Consider the following 24,631-nt stretch of genomic DNA (forward strand, 5'->3'; position numbering starts at 1 on the left):
AAACCGGTTGTAACTTTGCATCCGTGACGTAAGATCGTCGATTAGGATCGAAGCAGGAGCGGGACCGCTTCGGGCCAGGCAAAAAACACGCGTGAACGCGAATTTATCATTCCACCGTGTCCCCATCCTGTCCTTTTCTTTTTCTTTTCCCTTTTCCCTCTTTCTTCTTTTTTTTTCACCTGTTACCGGACCAGGATCTCTTGTTTCTCTGTTGGTCCTCTCTTTGGTCCTTTATGTGGTCCTCTTTCTCGGCTTCCTTCTTCCGCGTTGCAGTTTCCCTGACCTCTGTCTCGCGCTCGGTCTTCCACAGATTCTTTTTATAGGTCGACACAGGAGAATTGGTATTAAGGGGTTGTATAAGTGTTTTGCTATGATTTTCTTGCGGAATAGAAAATTAGGAGAATTTGGAAAACGAGGTGGATGTTTCTACGTTAACTTTTTCGTTTTAGTCGTCCTGCGCTTTTCATACTTTGAATTATTTTTCTTAAGCATGCAGATTTGATGCTGGATCTTTAATTAGCTTTGGTACGCACGTTTGGGAGTTCGTTGACACTCTAAAAATTATTTATTAAAATGTTTCTTACAATTACGAAAAGTAATTTTAGAAGACGTCCATCGAAGAAATCATATTACCTTCTGTTATTCTGAATGAATGAAAAAATGAAACGATTCTTTCAATTAGTCAGGTCTTCCGCTTTCAGAACAGCTTAACCAGAATTACTTCTTTATATTTTCAGTCTTAAAAAAATCACGGCTTTCGAGGAATTAAAAATTCAGGTCGACTTTTGCATTCGTAACGCGTTCTTAATCCTCATTTCAATTCGCGAAATCTCCTAATCAAATTTCATTCTTTCTAGCATGAATTAGAAAATATCGAAGCCTGCAAACCGGTAAAAAATTAAAATCGCCTTTCAATTTTTCAAACATCCTTATAACTAACATCTCCGTTCTCAAATTATCCGAAACTCGTTCGCCGGATATTGATCGGTATTCGATCTCCGTATCGTCGATTCTAAAAAAAAAAAAAAAAAAATTGAACCTTCAAAATCAATAAAAAAATCAGAAGAAAATAAAACAACGATACGAGTATAGAGTTAGAAAGCAAATTCAGCCTTTCAATTTATAATTTTTCATTTGCAGAACCTCTCGACGATGATTAGTGTCGAGCAAGACTCGTTAGAATTCGGGCAGATATAAACGAGAGAAAATGACACAGGTTTTTTCCTGCTATCGAAAGAGTTGAAATCATCGATCGGCGTTTAACGAAGCGGGAGGGAACGCCGGCAATGACCTAGGCCATTCACAGGCCGTCATTTTTTCCCGGTGCTCTCCCCGAAGGGATTAAGTAATCGGTGGCTTCACTCGTAAAAGGTGAAGCACGTTTCCATAAATGTTTTTCACTGCCAATGGCACGCGCGACGTGTCGTGTAGATCGGCCATTTACGAGACGCACGTTTTCCCCACTATATTGGCCTGTTCTGACGGTGCCTCGTGTACCGATTCACTTGATAAGTGGAAAGAAACTGAGCAAAACAACGGCTACTTTTTTCTACCAGCTATTTTTTACACGTCTGTCCTCGCGTTTAGCTTATGTCCTTTATTTAATGACCGAGCGGTAGAGAATTAGTACGCCGAGGATATTTATGCGAATTCAAATTCTTGTGACCACGATGGGAATAAATTTAGGCAAAAATTCGTTTCACCTGCCAAACCTGGATTACCTGGATTACCTGGATTTTGTAGATTTTTGCATCTTCAAATATCTCGTAATTATATAAAAATTCACAGTCTAGCAATCAGCTGTTCATTTTTTGGTTACTTTTATCTCGACACTATTGGTGTATTTTTATTTGTTATTTTTAGAATAAAAAATTAAATTGTTTTTACATAGTAATTCGTTAGCTGGATGAATGGCGCGTAATTAGAGACATTTGTTAAGAATCAGCAGTTTCGTCACCGTCGTAATTGATTCACTTGGAGTGGCCCGAAAATTCTCAAGGGAAAGGAATGTCTGCTGGTGAATTTGGGCCATCGTCGAACGATTCTTGGGTCTGGTTTATCCGAAATTTCAACGTCATGCGATCCGTGCATTAAGGAATAGTCGAGGGGAACGTTTACGCCAACCCTCGGGGCTGATTTTCGAGTCGCACAACGAAAACTGTTGACTGGATTTCGGTTTCGAGACACGCGAGGCGATGATAATGACGGCTCGAAAGATTGAGTTATTACTTAACCCGCAATATTGTTGCCTTTCCACTCGAAATTTGTATTACAAATCTTTTCTATTCTTCCATTTTCTATTCGTATTAACAATATCTGCAGCGAATCAAATAAAACGAGTAAAAAATGTCGAATAAAACTTATCACCTTCTGAAGTATAATTTTCATCTACCAAACATTCATCCGAAGAAAAATCGGCCTTCGCAAACGTATAATTACAAATTGTACCAAAATTCATAGTACGAACTTAATAGCGACGCTAAAAACCAAACATAATCTCAAAAATCTCTGGAAATCGACAGGCAAGAAAATTAGTTTGCGGACAGAAATGCGCAACCTTGCAATCGTAAATTGTACAATTTACCTCGTAAACCATCGTGGCGCTATACGAACCAGACGTAATCTGAAAAACCTCGGAAACCGACGAACAAACAAGAGAAACGCTCGAAGAACAACAAATACGGTGCTAACGTAACCGAAGAAAAATGGAACAGAGAACGAGATGGTGGCAGTCTAATAACGAGAGACAGAGCCCACCGTCATTAAGATCGAAAGAACCGAAAAGCCGAGAGAGGTAACACGCGAGTTCTCTCGAGTCGGCTGGTTTCGTCACGATTTCCGTTTTCGAAACGTAACCGAGGCAAATGGTCGGTCTCTAATGACCGAAGCAACTTCGCCATGGTAATTCCCCTGTTACGAAGCGATTCCCGTGGACTGTCTCGATCCCATGACGCCTTGGTTCAGCTCGTTAATGGAACGGATAACGACTTTCACCTATGCGTGGTCCGAACCAGGTTGCACTGGCCTTTTATTCCTTCGACATTGGAAGCGATCGGCTTCATTTTCACGACACGATGTTCTTTGTATCGCTACAGGTGGTTAACACGATGTTTCGTCAACGAATGATGAATACGTTAAAGCAGACTGTTTCTTCGATCACCTACATATCGATTTGGAGTGGCATTCTTCTTCTTGTCCTTTCTTGGCAATTTGTTTTCCATTGCGTCATTTGGGCAGCGCGTGACTATTCGATCTTTCGTGGAAATTCGTATTTTTCGCAATGTTATTTAATCGTTTAAATTGTTATAAATGGTTAGCAAGTATCATAGAAGCTACCGCAATTTGGATAATCGGTGTCTTAGTATTTTGTAGTAGGTCGTCCGGAAAGTTTCTTTCGTTTCATAAGGAAATAATGGATGCACAACATTTTCCCTTTTATATTATTTTATCGAATTTATCGTATTATCCATTTTGTTCTATCGAGATAAAGATCACAGCGTTTGATATATTAGGTTTCATATATAAAGGTGCGTTGTTGTAAAAGACGTGTCAGTAAAAGAAAGACACTTTTCGGACGACCTAATGTATTGTATTTTGTATGCGTGTTCGAATTTTCTGTAAATTCACGAAAATCGAAAAAAAGTCGGGTAATTATTTTTAGGTATTATTTATTTGGCGGTTAACAAGATATTTATCCAGGGAATGGCGAATATATTTAACAGTCTGTTTCGATCTCGTACATGTACGTCGATTTACCATGCTATTTTTCTTGTCGTAATTAGATGATTTATCCAGCGTGTGATTATTTATTTGTCGAGCAGAATCGAGACTTGTTTGACGCGTGAAAATGTTGTTTGGAAGCATAGATCGATAACGAGCATACACAAGTTCAAAGATCTAGAGGAAAGATCACGACGATCCTAACTCGTAACAAAAGAAATTGAAAGTGATAAATTCATTTTATATTTGCCAATATCCGCTTTAACTCAGGAAACTTTTTCCGATTTTTTCAACACTGCGTAGTCGGAAATTCGCGAGTCGATAGATCCAATTCGCCAAAGCATTGCGAAAACGTAATTTCGCAGCCAGCGGTTTCGCGTTTCTGCGCTTCCTTCGTTAAACAGGTCCGCGCTAACGACGATAAGTGTCGAAGTTACGCCTGGAGCAAAGAATCGACGAATTTCGTCCCGCGAAAGCCAACCTCGATCGAACTTACGATGATCCACGTAACAAGATGGACATCTCTCGCTTTCGTTTCCGTTCGAGATTCGTAAATGAACGCAAACAGCCGGCTGTTTTACAGTCGAATGACTTGCATTCGTCGTAAATCTGATTTTTTCTCTCGGTTTAATCCACCTGGCTCCTTTTAAGAGACTGAATCGAATCGAGAGTCATTATGAAACGCAATTTTATGATTCGTGTAATGCTGAAGTTACTGAAAAAGGTATATAGGTTGCAGTTAATTTTATTGATTAGGTTGATAATGTTATTTGGTTTGGCTGGACCGTGTAACGTTATGCGGAGTTTACAATTCTTATGCGCGTAATTAAGAAAAGAAAATCTACGTTGGAATCGTGAAATATATCGCGAAGATTATACTTTGGATATTTCTTACGCGCATTCTTGCGCCTTAATATTTTCTGTAAATGCATAATTCAAGAGAATTGTCTCAGTTAAAATTACGTTTGTCGTAATAATTCTCAAGTAAATCACGTGTCCACGATATTGTGTCGAAAGAAAAGACCCGCGAAGAATTAAGAATACAAATTACAATCTTTCAAACTTTGTGAAAAATTTCTAAATCACCGAAGCCACTGTGAGTCCTGTTAAATTATCGAGCTTTCATGATCACCATCTTCTAATTAGCGAATAATTGGTCAGAAACAAATATTTCAAAGAATCGTATCACCAAGTCGCTAATTAATTGAATGTAATTAGAAAGAATCGTGATACAATTTGGTTTAAACCGATTACACGAACGATCAGTGTCTTATTAATCCTCGATAATTAAGTATAATGCTTCCACTGATTATGTTGGCGTTGTGATTTTCAACGCGACCAGTCTGAGAATCCTCAAGAACAGGACAAGAAGAAAGAAAAAGTCAGGTCGGCGATAATTCTTAAAAATCTTCCAATTAGCGCCTATGTACGAGACAATGGCGTCGAAACGGCACGTAGAAATCGTTCTTGATATCTGTCGTCTGGCGCGAAAAGTGGAAGTAAAGGAAGTGTAGAGCGAATTTAAGTCTGGAAGGGCTCGTTTCCGCGGATATGTTTCTGTAAAGCGACGTGTAAATCGAGTCGTTGCTCATCGACGAGCTGCCGCTACGTCGTGATATAAAATCCAGCAACGACGTCGTAAAACTCGAAGGCTGGGCGGTAAAATCTCTGGAAAAGCCATCAAACTGAAGCAACAGAGGGGGAGAAAAACTGGAGTTTTAAAGGAAGAGAGGGAGAGACCCGTAAAAACACCTGAACTACCGATCAGCCGAGCCAGACGATCGCCAGACGGTCTGTCTACTCGAGGAAAAAACATTCCCTCGCTTCCTTAACCCCGAGAAATTCCGCTACTAAAGAAAAAAATGAATGTCTTCTGACTGCAAACCGATAGATTCTCGATTTCTCCTCCACGTTACACTGTTTCAATTTTCCTCGTGTCGCTTCGTTTTGCTGACGAATCGCTGCCAGCGATCGATTTTATTAAGCGATTATTCTGTTTTTATTCAGTTCTCCCTGTAAGTTGGCTAGAATTCGGAGTCAATTTTTAATACAGATGGAAGTTTTTCGGCTAACAGAAAGACACTATGGCTCCAGATAAGGAATTTTTCAGATACAGTTTTATCGAAGCGATGTTTAACTTGTCATTTAGTTTGTCAATCTTTTAAAAACGTAATTAAGCTCTTTATTTAGAGATTTCCCGTCTTTTTACGTGTCGTTTTCTTTCTGCCAGCAATAAAGCGTATCATATTTATTTGAAAGATTTAAATCGAATTGATTTAAATTGATTTCCTGAATAGTATTATACGATATTCTTCAAATAGTTTCCAAAATTATATCGCATTATTTCGCTCTTTCCCTTTGAAATCCAAATTTTCGCTGTGCGATTAGAAACAGCTAGAAAATGTTCGAATATCAAAATGTAGGTTTCTTATGTAAAAAAAATTAAAAATCTATTGCAATATCCTTGAAGAAATCATCGATATTCCTAATTGTATATTCGCAATTTCCATATATATCGCATCTATATAGCTATCGATCCTCTTGAAAATCTTGAGAATTCTGCCCCTCGCGATCCAAATTTTAACGTACAGCGAAACACTGTCACGTTGTGTAACGTTCGTCACAGACGAAGTCGAAGCATCAGCAACGAAGAAACATAGCAAATCGGCGAGATTCGTCGCGTAAACGCCGTAACGTCGAGAAACGCGACTGGCCGTGGAAAGAAAGCAGCGTCAAGATTTTCCTATCTATGGAGATTTAAATGGCGGCAGCGAGACCTCTTCCGGGGGAATTTCATTGGCGTGCCAGAATTCGAACGAGGAAAAAGGAACAAGAGTCGCGTCAGCCACTCCGTGTAATGAAAAACCTTTAGAAATACCAAAGAAGTCGTGGTTGCTTCTTCGCTCTTCCCCTTCGCCGACGTTCCATTCCTCCACAAGCTCTCGAATTCTCTGTCGCGTTGGTACAGCGAGAAAAATATTTTTTAACGACCGCCACGAGAACGATTTCTTAACGATCTCGGCCTACGTATATGCAGATGCCCTCGAGGTGATCGGCTAACTGGTCTAATAGTTGCTCGATGACATAACGGCCTTGCCAAATGTGCATCTGATTTTTAATTCCGTCTCGGGACCTTTTCAGCTCCCCGGACAATAGTCGCCTCGGGCGTACGCTCATCGACTAAAATGTCTTGTTAAAACGAGAAACAGCCACGTCGCGGATCGCCACTAGCTCCTTTTGTCGCTGGACGAGATCGTAGCGTAGGAAGACGTTCGTTCTCTCTGTTGTCTTTCGCAGCTTTGGAATTTCTTTGTTTTTTCCTTTTTTATTTTTTACCCTCTTTGTTCCTTTCATGCTCAAATTGCCGAAATTTTGTAATTTTCTGCCGCGCATAATTCGTCGGAACTTTCGATTTAAATTCTTCGGATTTTGAAATCTTTAGAAATTTGTACGCCAGCCGCCGATTTATATTCTGAAAGTTTTGAGTTTCTCGTTATTTAAATCTGTGGAATTTTGGATCTTTGCAAAGCCTCGTCGAAAGTTTGCAAAAAGTTAATCGCCAACGATAGGAGCTGCAAGTTATTCACATTCGCAGGCGCTTCGCAAGACATTTGATTCCCTCGTTCGTATTTCGAAGAGCGTAATATTCACTCCACGAGACTGAGTTTTTTTATCATCGTATCGCTTCAAATCTTAGTGATATTGATAGATTCTACGCTCAAGAGGAATTTCATTAAGAGTTTGAAGGAATAGTTTGCGATGGATAGACGTCAAAATTAATCGAACGATGTTCGGAAACAGCTTAAAGCCGTTTACCACGTTGTGACATATGTGGAAATTTTTTAGAAGAATGACTAATATTAAATACACAGTCTCCTTTCAAGCATTCCAAGACACAAGACTCAATTTGAAAAATCAAGTAAACGGATAATTAAATTCAACGAGCACTGAGGGAGATATCTAATTGAATTTCTCGGCGTGTCACGGATTTATCGTAAGGTCCACCCGATTCTTCGAAATCTCGGTTTCCGCACGTACGAACTTGCGATCGTAGCTCGTCCCGATCTAAATTTTATATTACTCGGTGTTGTGCGCACACAGACTCTTCCATGGTGCACCTCGTTGAGCATCGAATGAGATCGATCGCTGTTCCCCGCTACCGCTAACATTTTGCTGCCAGTCGTTTGCATAATTCAAGCCGGTTAATTCTTGAACTTGAACGAACTATCGGCTGCAAAAAATTATAATCCGTCGGAATGGCAAAAATGAAGAATTTATGCAATTCGATGTGCGAAGAAAAATAAAAATAAAAGTAAGAGTAGTAAAGATTCGAGTGGAAAGGCGAAAAACATAAAAATACTATTGTATTTATCCCTCTTTATTCTGCGAAATGTTTCCAAGATTATAAGGCGTCGTTCCATCAATTTTCTTCCTTCGAATCGAAGATCGCAGATTTCGACGAACTCAAACATCTTTGTATATCCTTGAACGATTGAAAAAATTGCTTTTGCAAGTTGTAAATGGGTTTTAAGGAAACGTCAAAATCGCGATTACACATCGTTTGAATACTGAGCGAATGTAATTTAGAATTAGATTAGAGTGGCGTTATCGGATCTTTTAATAATTGATTTCTCGCTTGCTGAGTTTACTGAATTTCACTGTACGAGAAGTAAATGGGAATTTTGAAATTGGCCTCCGATTATAAATGGCGATTTCCTTGTTCTTTTTTTGCGAAATTCTAAATCGTAGAATCAAATGATAATTATTCATATTTTAGATTAGACAGATTCATATTTTAGAGAAATTAATAACACGAATATCGAGATTCTTCTAAGAATTTTTATCTGCTTAAAAATTAACATTCGCGTAAATCTGAATTTAACATGTTAATACGTAACACGAATCTAATATGCATGTAACGAATACCAATATTACCGGCAAATATTTTCCCCGTCAAAGATCGATCAACGCTTTAAGCAAAACTTTTATTCCATTTGCCTACACTTCCTTTTTTATTTACTTGTTTATTTATGGTTTAGCGTCACATCTCGTGGTAAAGTATTAGCGACCAGAATTGCACGCTTGTTAGAAATATATAAATATTCAAGTAATATTTGCAGTATAGTATTCTTCTAAAAACATATAAATATTCAAATATAGTATTTTCTCAATTTAATACGGTTACCTTAGTTACTAATTCCTCTAATTAATAAATAATCAGATAATTGCTAGTGTTATTAAGCGAATTAGTACAGTTTCAATAGGCGATGCAAAGGATTTATTTCGTCCAGGAAACTTAAAATTTATTTTACATTGTGTTCTATTAGTTACAAGCGTATTATGCGTATTACTTTTCAAATCTTTAATTTCCGTCATTGTTGCATCTTCTTCTTTCTGTTTCTTTATCAAGAATTCTTTATCAGGCGCCAATAACGTACGAGTGACCTATCGTGAGTTTCGGCTATTTGCTCCTTCAGCAATAAATATATTCTCGACGTGTCCTATTTTCCATTCCGCTATTTCGCAACATTTTTCTTCCCTTTCCTCTTTTTCTTTAAAAAAAGATAGCCCGCGGGCCTTCCGTGTTTCTATTAATCGAAGCAAAAAGGCATACGGTGCATCGCGAGACAGTGAAACCAATCGAAAGCGCAGAGAGACAGGATCCTTGATCCTTCCGACTCGATGACGTCACGATCGCTCTCGACGACTCGCAATCGAATATTCATGAGTGTCGAGGAGACAAGCACAGGCCACGGCGTCGTGTTCGCGGCTGTTACGACAGAGATCTTAATGGCCCGAATCAGAATCGTAATGATAACAGCGTGCCTCTTTATCGCCCGACCCTTTCACCCGTCGCTTTCATTCTTCGATCATACGAACAGCACAATTTTTCGTTCATTTTTCCCCATCATTTTCAAACACTTTTTCATCTCTTTACCAGTCACAGTTTATATCGATCTAACAGGAATTATTTTGCTAGAAATGTCAACATCTTTTCCACATGTTCTTAAACATTCTTTTCGCTTTTCGTTACTCGCGATTTATATCTATTTTTATAGTATAGTAGTTTTATATGTATTTATAGTCATGCGTATTATCTATGCACGTATGTATATATGTAGAAAAAACGATTTTCCTAGGAATTATCATGCCGTTGATATTTTTGCAATTTCATTTGTATTTTATGTATTTATTTATCTTGTGAAATTGGCCAGCTAAAATTGAGATATTGAAACTCGATATTGAATTGTTTTCCTACGAATATCAACGATTTTCTTTTTCCAGTTTACACTGCGGATCTTCAATCTAAAGAACAGAGACGTTGAAATTAAAGAAATAGAATTTTCACTTATTTCCAGAGATACAAATATATCAAAGGATTATTTCCCCACGAATCTCAACTTCTTCTTCAAATCGAAATTCCTGTATTTAGATGTTTGAATTTTATTGAAACGTTGAATTCTTTTTTTAATCTGAATTGGAATTGTTCAATGAGAATTGGCAAATCAGAGTCAAATAATCGAAACTTTTATTTCTTTCTATCTCCACTATTGATATTTCGTAACGCGGCAATTTTTTCCCCCTTTCTTCCAATGCATTCGCGTTTGACAAGTGGAATAATTTATACCGTACAATATTTTACGCCGCGTGATTTTCACGATATATAATTAATTCTCTGCATAGAATACATTTGAAACTTACGACTACGCTTCAAGCTCGTCGAAACTTCGTCTCGAAAGATTTTCTGCCTTCGAACGGGCAAAAATTATTCGATCCATTGCACGGAATATTTTCATTCTAAATCGATTTGCAAAAATCTTAATCGTTCGCCGTTTAAAATAATTATCATTTAAGTAATCGTTTAAAATAATTATCACTCGTATAATCGTTTTAAAATAGCAATATCTTAATTGCTACGAAACAGAGGAATTTAAGAAACTACGAAGAGGAGAAAGAATCGTTGGTTGGCGAGAGGAACGGTCGAAATTCCTCGACGAAAGAGGCAGAGGCTAGTCGAATTCCGGCTCGTTTCGACGCAGCTGGTAAACAATTATAAACATGTGTCACAATGGAGACAATTGGTGCGCTCCCACGACCATTAGTCCCGTTTCCCGCGAGCTTAAGTTCCGCAAAAGAGATCCTCTTTTCGCGTTGACTTTTTATTTAGTGAAATTTTTACTTTCATTCGTCCATTCATGGACCAACCCTCGACTTTCACCGATTCTTTCTACTCTAACGAGCTATTATAAAATCAAAATCAATCGAGTAAGTGGAAGATGAAAGAAAATTCATAAAATAGAAAATAGAAAGAAGACAGTGTAATTTTGCAAACCGGATTTTATATTCGGTAAAATCAACGAATAAATATAACGTGTATCATAAAATAGATGACTGTTAGCCATATGGCGAATATTTAGTACGAAAATGATCAAAATTCACGGTGTATCGATTCCAAAGTAAAATTTCTCTTTTTTCCTCGTCGTATGTCTTCCAATCCTTTTTATCCTTTACAATAGAACGTTATTCAATTACAAAAATTCCACCACCGTTTTATACCGAACTACACCAACAAGATTACAATTCATCGAAGCAGGTGAATTTCTATCGTTAACAATTGACGAAAATGGACTTGTTCCCACTGTCGAAAGAACACTCAGTCTTAAAAGGATTAATTAAATTGCACAATCGATACAAGGTTGCCTGATTAAGAATTACCTTCGCTTTTAATTATACGAATTATACGATTTGTCCGAAGATCAGTCGTAATTTAAGACTTAATGCCTGGTTGTCGAAATTGTTCCAAGGTAATGGCAACGTGATTTCGTTATTAATTCCCTGTGTTCCTTTTTTTTTTTTCTCTTTTTTTTCGCATGGCATAAGATATAGTATATTATATATATACACAAGGCAATCTCACGCTCTCGCAATTATGTCTTTTCGCATTGTCTCGCGGTTGCTCGAGGTCGCCGTTCGTTGGAAGCTTCCGGTGCCCGCGACAGATTTTTCGGTTTTCCGGCGACGATTGTCTCCGCTCGTTCCCTCATTACATTTGTCTCGTTGCTCGGTTAAATACTTGATTACAGTTAGAATCGCGCCACACGTAGGCAACTTGGCCAATCTTTACGAAGTTTCTACCGTCTTGCCAATCCCTGTTACGGTTGCTCAACGATAATTACTGTAAATTATCGTTGCTATATGAAACGATAACCATAATCGAACATCGTGTTTTTCTTTGCTTTTTCTTTTTCAACTTACGTATTGGCTTGGCAACTAAGTGATTGCGGATTTTGCCATTAGGTGGTATTGACAAAATCCGCAATCACTTAGTTGCCGACAAAATAGAATACACAATGGACGACGAATGACGATTTCTCGACGCAAGGATATATCAGAAAGGTAAAATCCAATCGTCCAGTGTTTTTAGAATGACAAGTCACAGTTGGTTGAATGACCAGCAGAGTTTGGAAGGAAATATATTTGTACAGGGCTTATGTCATTTTTGATGATTAACTTTGAACATCTGAGAGGATTCGTACAGAATTGATAGAATGTTTCTCTCGCTTGTGCATGTTCAAGTCTGGAAACTCGTGAAAGTCATTGCACAGGGGAAGACAATGGTCGTTATGACGTCGTTTGATGAACAGTATCTTATGCACGCTGAGGGTCCATTGAAAAAATCGCATGTAATACTTTGAATTGGCTTTTGCGCAGAAGATCATCTGCCTTTGCATGACAAATCTTTTTATTCCATTATCTGCAAATAGAATCTTATTTAATATTTCTCCCATAAAAAAAACATCTTCAGAAAATATTAACATATTCTATTCTTTTAACAACGTTTCTCAATACGCAGTCGATGTTTCGTAGAATCGTTTTGCATAAACGATTACACGTTAATCGTGAAAAATGCTTCCAACTTATCGTTTCATTCCTCGAGAATTTGGAGAAGCAACGAATTTATAAGTAAAGATGGAGGTTGAGAGGAACGCCGCGAGTATTGGAGTGGTTTCGCGTATATATCGCGCTAAGGCGAAGAGAATAAATAAAAGAAAAACGCGGGTGCCTGGAGTTGAACGGAGAAAAAGGAGCGATTCGTTCGAACGGCTGGTGAATGAAATCGTAACAAAAGGGGGAGGCGTGCTGAAGAGGAGGAAAAGAAAAAGGAGGAAAAAGGAAGCGTTTTTCACGCGAGCAGGCGCCGAAACCATAATACCATTGAAGTTGTTGGTGGCGTAGAATGCCTCGGGCCGCCTGACGTCATCCCTCATTAATGATCTCAGTGATGATGAAAACACGCGGCGAAATTAACGCTCGTTGTAAATAGTGCGACGCTTTTTCGCGCGTACGCCTTTCGAACGAGCAACGAGTTACGATCGAAAGATCGATCTTTCACAATTTATTCTTAAACGTTTATACGAGTCGAACACACGGATGAGAATTCATTTCGAAGTTGCACAGTTCGTTTAATTAGCTTTTACACTCAGAACTTTTACAGTCTTTACAGCTCTTAAACAGTTAAGCGATTCGAGACGTAATTGAAAATTCAGTTCGAATTGTTGCGGTTCGCTCGGTTTATTTTTAGATTCGGAACTTTTACTTTCCGCAACTTTCATTTTCTTAGATAGCTGTGCGATTCGAACTACAGATGAAAATTCATTTCGAACTTGTACAGTGCCATTAGCTCGCTTGTACGCTCGTTACTTTTACGGTTCGCTGTTAAACAGTTATGCAATTCGAAATGTAAATGAAAATAAAATAAATTGGAGAACGTAGAGTTTGGATTACGAAGTTTGCAACCGGACTGCAGATATCTATGCATATTTGTATTTTTACAGATACGATTAGAGAAATGCAGTTTAAGTAGAGATTCGTTTCATACGTTAGATACAACCAGTAGATTAAAAATAGCAATTTTACTGTTTAGAATACGAATGCGAGCTATCGAAATTATATGGCAATCTGACGTTCGTGGAATTGTAAAATTATTAGAATTAATCGATATTGAAATAATCAATAAAGAAACGAAGACTGTATATGTGTTGAATGTTTTATACATCTTTACGTTCAGCATTCTGATTAAATTTTCTATTAATATATAAACAGCTGTTAGGCTTATCAAGCATTCGAAACAGGATTTATCGATCTTAAATTAGCGAAGGTCGCTTCTACATAAATCAACGGAATTACTTGGCTTTTGTCGGAAAGTTCAGCGGGTTTTGTCATCGAGAAATCGGGTTCGTAGCTCATTTCCGAAAATATATAGAAAAATATGAAGGCAAGCAAGCAGGCATGACGTAGAAGAAAGGAGCGGGCGGATAATAAATTGGCCGGGAGTGGTAGCGTGATTTTCGAAAAATGTTGATCGTCCTCGAAATTTGCCTCGTAAACAACTGCGAGATGAATCTGCATCCTGTATCGACGGCTAAATAGAATAAAAAGATGAATATTGTTCTCGAGACGGCAGTAAAAAAGAAAAAAAAAAAGAGGAGTTCTGAAAGAGGTAATGTATCTTGTTCCTAGTCGGCTGGATTGCTTTGCGTTTCTAAACTTAGCAGAGTCGGCTTTTATTCCCATTTCGCGTCACATTATCGTGTTCCATTCAGCGAGTATAAAGAGCCACCTCTCGACTTCTGCTTTACGACGATCTCTCCTATGTAAACGGAAAATTTTTCTGATAAATTCATCGCAGGAATTCTACTCCGTTCGAATGTAACATAGAAATGATTAATCATTCTTTTTTCTCTTATTTTGATCAAAATATATTCTCCATGTATGTGAAGTTCAAGATCTTCGATACGTAAATGTTAAAGCTGTTTAAAGAAATATTATTAACGACTCCGACATTTTTTGCTTATACTATGTACAGGTTAAAGATCTTATGCAATTTTCCGAGAAGCATATCATTTCAGCAACCTTAGTCTACTTGCTACCGATGATCTCTTGATCCTTCTCTGTTAGAGTCTTCTTGTGCTGTACATGCAACCAGGTTAATATCATTCCGATATTTCTACGATACTTCTCTCTATCATTCCTCTCGCGCTAACGTGAAATTGAGCCAATTAGTCGTTTGAAAAAAGAAATAGAAAGAAACAGAAGATAGAACAAAAATGATAGGACTCAATGGCTACCTCTTAAGGAGAGAAAATGATCAAATCTTTCCAACAATTAACAATTAACCCGACAGTTGCCTAATTTTAAACAGCGATTGGTATCTAATTCTTCAGAAATCAACCGACATCTCATAAATACATGCACCAAATTATTCATGGAGGTTAAAAGATTATCCCAATCTTCATCGTCAACAAAACGATTAATCAGAGTGAGGAACACATCGCGTGTTTAACATTCGAACTGGAAGTCTGGTGCTAAAATTATCCTATCGAAGAAATTAATGGAAGTAAAAGAAGTCGTTGGAATCGTCGTACGAATCGTCGATTCTTATCGGCTGTAGTATCCAGTCAAAATCGAAGGAAAGAGCGGCCCGGGTACGTTTTCGACGTTCTTCCAGGTTTAATAGGTGGATAAGCAGCGATAGATCATGGTCGAATTGCAATGAAGCGGAACGACGTAGAAAAATGTCGCACTTGCTGCAGCTTTCCGCCGTATTGCGATATTCCGTGCGATAATTGCCGGTCGAAGGAGAACCTGCCGCCGTCCCCCGTCGACCGAGCAAAGCGAGAAAGACGATCGGGGCTCACAGTGCACGAGATCGCGTATGCAAATGATAATTATCGAGTTCAAGCACGCTGGAAAGATCAATTAATTGTGCCGCGAGGAGAACGTTACGTATAGTCGCCAGGAGAACCGATTCGACGTCTGTTTTCAAGCGAAAAGAAATGTTGTATCGCGTGGACGTTGACTAACCCTTTGTACTTAACTCGCGCCATTATATTTCACGATGCTGATTATACGACAATTGTTTCTCGTATATGGAGTTTTTTTTTTTTTATAAGAGACGAGTAAAGCAAGAAAGATACCGTAGAGATAAATCTATGGAAAAGGTTGATTTTTAGTACGAGAATAAACGTACGACGTATGAAATATGTTCATGAAATAAAATATGACAATTGTTTCGTATAGAGTTTACTCCGATGAAAGATTGCATAGATAAGGACACAGCGTGAAAACGAATTTACAGGGAAGGTTGATTTTTGTTAGGAAAATAAATTTGCACAGTTATCGTGTTGATCTTTAGGAGAATGATTTTTCGAAATGCCAAAGACTAATATAGCTCTCTCGTGGATTTTTTCTTATTTGTCTTAGGTTTAGCATCTTGTGTAGCATTTAAGCTATACATTAATTCTAGAAGCTTAACCCCGCTGTTGAAAAAGTAATCGAAGGTATAGTTGAAGGTACAGCGTTTCAATGTAGCGAATAATTTATCAAGATGATTAATATATTCAAACCAATTATTGGATTACTACTATGAACAATTTTGTCGTATTAATCAAGCGAACAGAGAGGCTTGATCGATTGACATATTATTCGCGTGATAATATAAATTGACTTTTAAAAAACGAGTAAAGAGAGATATACAGGTACAAGAGTAATGGGTCTAAAAATCAAAGTTGTAATACATCTCTATGTATAGCGCACACCTATATCACGTTATTATAACGTCGCAGCTCGTGATAGTGTTAACGTGATTCATAACCATCGAATATCATCTGCAAGCAAAATGGGAAAAAAAAAGAAAAAAAGACATTTCGTATGCACCAATCAGGTGAAGGAAAAAACCGCATACATATACATCGTACAGTTGGCGACTACCTTTCCTTCTCAATAAATAGCTCTTAGACGCGCGCAATCGAAATGCAAATAGAAACGGAATTGAATTTCTGTATGCAGAATCTATAACACCTTAAAGGCCCGTGTGTTCTTTGGTCACGGGTTAAAGTGTCGCGGCTGCATATGCACGAGCAATTACACGTGCATGAACCAGCCAATTACCAGTTAAACGCGACGGTAATAGCCAGGCGATAAAAATGTACGGAGAAACGTGATTTGCAAAAATTTCTGCACAGAGCGCTGACGCGATTTAACACTAAGATTAATTGGCTTCTCTTGCTCGTGTCATTGCTATTGATACCGTGCAGTTCTCTCTGTTAATTTGTTTCTCAAACGGATAGTATACGGACGATGAGAACTACCTGGGGAGAAATATTATTTTCCTCGCGACGTGTAACATGTTTCTCGTCAAAGTTGCCAGTTTCTAGTATTGCAAGCTGTGAATTTTTCATGTATTCGTGGCATAGGGAATTGGAATTTCCTGTCGAATTTATATTTATATTTTTATGTAACGTACAATGTATTTATTCGTAATTGAGCAAGCTGAGAAGATTTCTATGATGCTCTAGGTTCGATTAATTTTGCTTTAAGCCACCTCTTGGTTATTTTGCTTCGGAACGAATTTGGTAGAACGTTGCGGGGTTGAAAATAATACTTATGTAAAAATACAAGAAATTAGAGTTAAGAGTCGGCTGAAAACTGGAAGGCAATTTGGTCGTCGATTTGCCCCGCTCCAGTAATTGAATCTTATTTTTAAAGATATCTGATGGCTGGGCAAGGTCGAACCGACGTGGGTTTTTCTCTTATTGGCAGGAAACAGATCAGATACGTAATTCATTACAGCTTCCTCCGTTTAATGCTCCTAATGCTTCCGCCAGCTTTTTACGCGCTCGCGATCCAACTTTCTTGGCCGTACTAAAATTCATCTTGGAGGAAAGACAGCCTCGTACGAAAGGAAGACGGAGAAAAGGAATTAACGAAGAAACGGAGAGGATCAGGAGAGCGCAATAAACCCCGTGGAACGCGTAATGCGTAATGAAAGTCAGAAATCGTTCGATCGTGGCGTGCAAAACCAAGTCGATGTTTGAAAAGAAGAAAAAAGAAAAAAAAGGCAAAAGAGAAATGGAGAACCGCTCCGGATCTCATGATGAAACGATTTTAACGATCGGCTCGAGAGACGTAGCATTCGGTGAACTGTGTATTCAGTTAATTCTTCGACTTGCAAAGTTCTTTAACGATCGTCGTTGTTATTTGAAGATTCGCAATATGCAGCAGCTGTAACAGGAATCCTGACAGAGTGCAAGGTTATGCCATCTTGCTGTTATAAATGAACTTATGAAATTAAATCATTTGTTCCTCTGTTCGTTACCTGTGTAACAAAGTTCGAGGCTCGCAGAAAGTCGAGTTCACCAGAGTTTGGCTTCTAAAAACACGACTCTAATTAAATTTACATATTGAGAACAAAATACAAAAATCTGTTTTCACAAAGGTGCCGATATATTTTTATCAACCACTACATTACATATTAACCCTCAAATAATATCGTCTGTTAGTATGTAACTCGCGGCTGTTTCTAAACACTTTTGTTATCCAAAGTCAATTTCACTTACGATACTCTGTGTAACTTAATTCTGTAGTAGCGCAATTTAATCTGCATCCTACGTTTTACACGATGAAAATTGTCAGAAGATACGAATCGAAACTAAACAGTCCAAAGCTAAAGAACCTAACTGACGTATAAATTGACCGAACGATACTAGCGAAAGATTGGAAACCTCGTAACACTGGACATCCTCCTATTGATCCCCGCAACGATCTGCAAACGAAAGATTAATCAAAATAATGATAAGAAGCATCGCTCTTCGTCTAAATGCTTGAATTTCCATTTGATTCGCCCTCGACCACGCATGTCGAGGAAAAGAAACGCGTAATAAGAAACACCGCTCTGAAACTCGAAACTTTCTTCTCGCGATCACGTCGATTTGAAGACCACCGGTAGCAGGCAGGAAGAAAAATGTTAATAGAAGACGAGGAGAAGAGAAGCGATGGAACGAGGAGAAACAGAGTTCGATCGAACAACGCACGCACACACCGAGCGGATGCACCTGTACTCGCCGTGTGGCTCGGTCTCGATATTGAGAACTTGCCTTTAATGACAGCTACTCGTAATGCAGGATCACTCGTCCTTGCAACCTGCCAGGATCCTTGCCCCTCGCACCAGCCGCCGTTGCGTCAGTCTCGATCCGCGTGCCTCTTTCTCTGCGTGTTTGCTTGTAACCGGTGCAATTCCTCATATCTCGCGCCGTATACCTTCCATCAATTATCGTCCGGGTTTTATCGTCGTCGATCAAACGTAACGCAGGTCTTTCCTGGTCGAGAGGATCTTTTTTCAATCGGAGAATGTAGTAGATTTAGAGACATTGTTTTCTTCGAGGTGAGTTTTCGGGTTATTACGTTCGTTCTCCCTTTTTCTTTTTGATTTTGTTTCGTTTTAATCGATGGTTGATAGGGGGAAATAGTTCGATGAGATTCGATCTTCTTCAGGAATTTATACAGAGGTAATGGGGGTTGGATAATTTTTTGAGGGTCGTTTAGTGATTGAAATATTTGATGTAGAATTTTGATATTATTTGATATTTGATGTTTCTTTAAATTAGAGAGATAATTTGGTAGGGATCGATCTCCCTTTGAAATTTATGTAAAGATAATGGGACTTTGGCTGATTGAATGTTATTCTGGTAATATCTGACTTTTCTTCGAATTAGAAGTGTTGGAGTTCCATAGAGATTGAGAGGTGACAGAGTTTTGATGATTAGATACCATCTTGAAAGTGGTAATACAGTGTTCTAGATATTATTTTTGAAGATTATATATAGCAGCGTGGTAATATTCGACCTTCTTCTTCGAAAGTAGGGATCGTAAGGGAAAGATTGAAAATTCAATTCGAGGATTTAATTATTCCGAGATTTAATAATTATCTTCCGAACAAATATAATCTGAATAGTATGGGACTTTGAATTCTCTGGTATTAGGAATCGAAAGGTGAGTATCATTATCAGGTGCAAAATGAATTTCGATAATTGTAGATTAGTCGAACAGTAATAATTGGAAGGAAAAGTTCTGGAGATCGTTTGAAACGATCGATTCCTTATTTCTTATCGAAAACTTCTACAAATTGTAATTATCTCGTAACGATGATTGCTCTGGGAACTTTTACTTTTCTAAACTACAATTTCCTGGAACCAATCGTTAACATCGTACGAAACATTATTATGTGCCGTAACATGTGTGTTAACTTTCATTGAGATCACGTTACGCGGATTTATTATCTGTTATTTATCGATAATAGAAGAAAGTATCTTAACTGTGCATCTTCGTAACAGTAGAAAGAAGAAAAAGACGAAGGCAGATACTGCGGGCATTTCTGTAACGACATTTATTTCCGCGGCATCGCATAATGCCCTCTAATTATAATCTTTTTTATTCAAGATCACTCGTTACGATAAACGCAGGCAGAATTCCTTGAATTACGCTGTTATTAGCTGCATTGCGTTCACGCTGATACGTTAACATTTTATCATTTTTTCTGTCGTTGCCACTTAATCGGCATATTATATCGTATTAATTGTCGCGATGAATGGCAACAGAAATTTCTCTGATTCAATAACGCTCGCGAAACCACCGAACCAGTTTAATAAATAAATATCTATTCGTTGCGATAGTGACTTTCTAATCTGGTTAGTCACGATCATAAAACACGTATAACTCTAACGTTCGTGTTATATTTATACAGTCCTATGAGCAAAAGAAATTTTTCGCCAATTAATATTTCCACCTGATCGCGATGGTAATCGAATTTCACGCTGCATAATGTTTGTTTAATATAATTAATAAATACTTTAGATATTAATCTGTTTATTTCCTATCGATAATAAAATTCTTTGGAATATATCAAAGACCAAAGTGGCAAAAAGTGGTCTCGACAGATTATTTCATTTCCAGTGCATTCACTTTTTAGATTAAAAGATATTTGAACTTTGAAACAATCAAGTTCCATTTTATTTCCCGAATAATGTTCAACGTAATTGACGAATATTTTGAACGTGGATATTAACACGTTCACGCCGACGCGTTCCACCGGTCGCTCACGCTCGAACCTGCCATCAGGCGGCGTGCACCACCGGTGGCTCATATCTGAATCTTCCATCAGACAGTGAGTACCAGCAAAAATGTAACTCGTTTAGTAACTAGAAAATGTTATAGTTGAAAATGTAAATAATAGTATAATAGCTATCTATAAACGTGTTAATTCACAATTAAAATTAATACATTGTAATAATACTTAATATCGATCACAATGTTTTATTAACATACATTGGAGAAATAAATAGCCTAAAGCAGCCTTAAAATACAGGCACGGTATTTAAATAACAAAATTCTTTCAATTTTATGTTCTTGTTTTAAATAAATAACAGACTTAATTGGTATCGCGTGACATACATAAATTATTTGTTTATAAGGAAGCAGGTTAGACTATCTCTTGAGGAATTAAATATATACTTGAGGCGTTTCTAACGAGATTTGCATCGTTGCTTGTTGGTTACAGGTGACGAACAATATCGAGGCGCCGGGGGATCCAGCAGCGGAAGTCCTCCTGCGAGTCTGCTGGTGGTTCCTCAACCTTTGACCGTAAAACCGTCTCATCCGTCGCATCTGAACCCCCATTTAGGTGGACCACACTCTCATCCGCCGAGAAAGTACCAATGCAAGATGTGTCCACAGGTAAGTAATCGAAAATGTCCTCTTTTTCTTCCTATTTTAACTTTCTATTCTAATTGTTTAATTCATAGATCCGAGTCTTCGTTCTTATTATTTTTCTTTTTCCATTATGTAACGTCGCATCGATGACGCGGTCATTGACGATATTGGCTTTTATGGCTAAATCATGTTTCCGGGTTCGGGGGTTTAATAATTTTATTGAGGTTCTAGAAATTACGGGAATAATTTTTATTGACAGACAGTTACAGGAAAACCCACGTAGAAAATTTATAGGAAGAAATTTTATGAAGAAGAACAGGTATAGGTTTCCAGGTACATAGAATATGTACATTTGTACATTTGTACAATGTTATTAAAGCTTATTTTTCATTTAGAACATAAATGAAGATTTTTTAATACACGAGTCAGATAATTTTGGTAATTGATATAAACATTCGCGAAAATATAGTTCCTCGTATTACATTAAATTATTATTTGATCGACAATTCCGGGAGATGAAAATCTCGGGTTCTGCATAAAATATCACGAAAATTCCTAACGAATAACCTAACGATAATGATAATCGTATTACGTAATTTCTGTAATATTTCTATTGTATTGTATTCTATTCTACTATATCGTTCTATAATATTCTATTATAATAATTTGCCTTATAATATCTATAGCAACAATTAAGGAAGTTTTCTTCTCAGATTTTTTTTGTTTAATCATATCCCCATCAATTGCCATTATACACATGAGTTGGTAAAATAACACTTAAAGTTATTTAATGTTTATTTAGGGAAAATACATAAAAATGGATATAGAAATGTAATTAAATGGTCCCGTTCTTTCGTCAACTAATGAGTAATTTTATGATGTTTTAACATTTTATGGCATTCCCTTAGGTCTTGTATGTATAACAGTAATTTTGTAAGGTCGCGTTGTTTCTACTACAATTGAACATAGCCACGAGGGTTATTCGGCTCTTGCCACTGTTGTAAAACATCAACTATTCACCTAGCAACCAGTTTCCACCGTTCCTAGTTGGAATACGCCGTGAAAACGTGAAAAGAGATACCGTCCCCTTAGCCTTTCTCCTTTTTAATTTCCCCTCTTACCCTGTCAGTTGTCCCAGCGTAATTTTGGTCCACCATTTCTGTGACCAGGAACTTCATGCTTCCTACTTTGTCTTTCAAGTATCTGTTTTTCTAGTGCAATCGATAAGTAAACGATTTCAAGGTAAATTCTTACAGGATTTGAGTCCTAAATGATTAACATTGCGAATACGGTTCTTTGTATAAGGAAATTCTTCAAAGCTTCCTTATTATTTCTATATCGCGGTTTTCTTTGACCAATTTAGCCTATTTCAGTTTCTGTGTGTATCGTCCATTCAGTATGATGGTCAACTAGATTATAAATGTACTCTTTGATGTGGTTTCGCCATTTGAAGAGCTATAATATTATATAAATATTATACATAATCAACAGTAGTTTGGAATAAATTCTCCTAAAGTCTGTAACTTTCCCTTTATCGTATATTGTCTATCAAATTTTCTTCCAGTATAATCCCTCTTTATGGATCAAGTCCTCATGATCGATCTTCATTATAATAATTTTCTATGTAATTGCAAAAATATAAGAATGCTTTTGCAAAGATGTTTCATCGCTTTCCTTTTCTAATTTTAATTTCCAAGAATACTTCAAATATTCCCTCAAGTCTCTCCATTTCTCTATCTGCCCTAAAAAAAAAAAAAAAGAAAGAAGAAGACAAAAATGCATAAATTTCATTCTCTCTCTTTCTTCTCGAAGAAGCTTTCCTCGGGCCCGAACATTTTTCGTCTTGCACGTATGTCAGTATCCGGACGTGTATCGATTTTATTTCTATTTGCGCCCTTCCCCTAGCCAGAGGTCTAGTACGCTCCCGAACGTCGGAGATCCTCCTCAGGTTTAGAAAAGAAGTTGCTCACGACTGTTTCTCGAAATGGAGTCGCGCCGCCTGTCGAGAAGAGGATCTCGTCGTTTACATCGTGTCGTCGAAAAGCCAGGGATTTTGCTTAATCGCGAAAGCACACAAAAGCGCAGCAGCTTGTCAGTGTTTGCAATTAGCCGCGTTAACGAATCGGGGAAATTGGACGGAAAAGGAAAAATTATGTGAACCAAACAAAGTTCCCTTTTCTTCCTACCTACGTACAATTAATGCTAATAATTGGAAACATTTTTGTTCAACATCGTTTAGAAGTTATATTTGCTCGCGAAAGTATCAGGACGTTTATGGGAACGCTGGAAGAAATAGAAATTCATTTTTATTATTATTCCTTTGTATATATTGTGATCTCATTTTACGGAATGAAGATTAGTGCGCGGTAGGTCTATTTGACGATCGAATTAAGTATCTCCGTTAATTGGTATAGTTAATTATGTGTTGTGTGAGAACGATTTGGATTATCACTGTGATAAATCACTTTCACAATATTTCCCATATAACCGTGTTCGATTTCTTCCCATGGAAATTTATAAGATCGAAATGGAGTTAAATTTAAGAATTTAATTTTAAGAACGCTGTGATCGTATATATAAGAAAGTCAGGAAGCAAAAGTGTCAACCCTTTGAACGGTATCGTTCGTCCTGTTGCAGTAGGTAATGAAAGGGTTGAAAGGTGATTTTCGGAAATTGAGCTGTCACCAACGATTTTCCGCTACGTTTACGACCGGATTTCAAGTATCCAGGTACATCCATCCAAGAGTAGGTTCTTTAACCCTTCTTCTTATAGGACTGTTTGCAGATTTTAAAAAGTTCTGCAATCCTCTAAATGTTTACACAAGGAAGCTTATAAACTTGAGTCGCACTTTCCCTTTCTCATCTCTGGTATTTTTAGCGTTCATCGTAATGAAACTACAGAAAGATGTTGGATCGTAAAAATTTGATCAGGATTTTGAAAATCCCTACTGGCTCATGTATCTTATTAATTTGATTAAAGAAGTACTTGCTCGATGGGATTAATCTAATTTGAAATTCTTTGAAGATGATTAATGTAAGAAAGCTTCGATTAGTTTCGATTAATGAAAGTCTGATTCGTTTAATAACTCGATACGTGGATGTTTGAGAGAAAACTAGAATTCTCTTTGGTATATCTAGCAATTATCGTAGAATTTAGAAAGTTAGTTGAATCGACGATGTCCGGCAAAATGAGGGATTTTTTGGTAGCATAAAATTAGCTCGCGAAACGTAATAGGAAAATGAAAATTATGCATGATCTTGCAGCGTCAGGTTTCTTAGAAACCTCGACGACTGTTTAAAGGAAGATGATATAAAAGCTACGTAGAAGTGGAAACGTTACGATAAGGAAGGTATAGAAGAGGCT

At 37.6% G+C, this 24,631-nt stretch overlaps 1 protein-coding gene across 3 annotated transcripts in view; it reads left to right on the plus strand.

Moving 5' to 3' along the window:
* The window catches only part of LOC126922904 (zinc finger protein rotund-like), a 249,980-nt gene that overhangs the window by 130,865 nt on the left and 94,484 nt on the right, over window positions 1-24,631 (plus strand). For all 3 annotated transcript variants that reach the window (XM_050735844.1, XM_050735842.1, XM_050735843.1), the window contains exon 5: window positions 21,116-21,291. In XM_050735844.1, the coding sequence (XP_050591801.1) occupies window positions 21,116-21,291 (176 nt within the window). The remainder of the gene's footprint in view (window positions 1-21,115; window positions 21,292-24,631) is intronic.

This window comes from Bombus affinis, chromosome 13, assembly GCF_024516045.1.
Source record: "Bombus affinis isolate iyBomAffi1 chromosome 13, iyBomAffi1.2, whole genome shotgun sequence".
NCBI lineage: Eukaryota > Metazoa > Arthropoda > Insecta > Hymenoptera > Apidae > Bombus > Bombus affinis.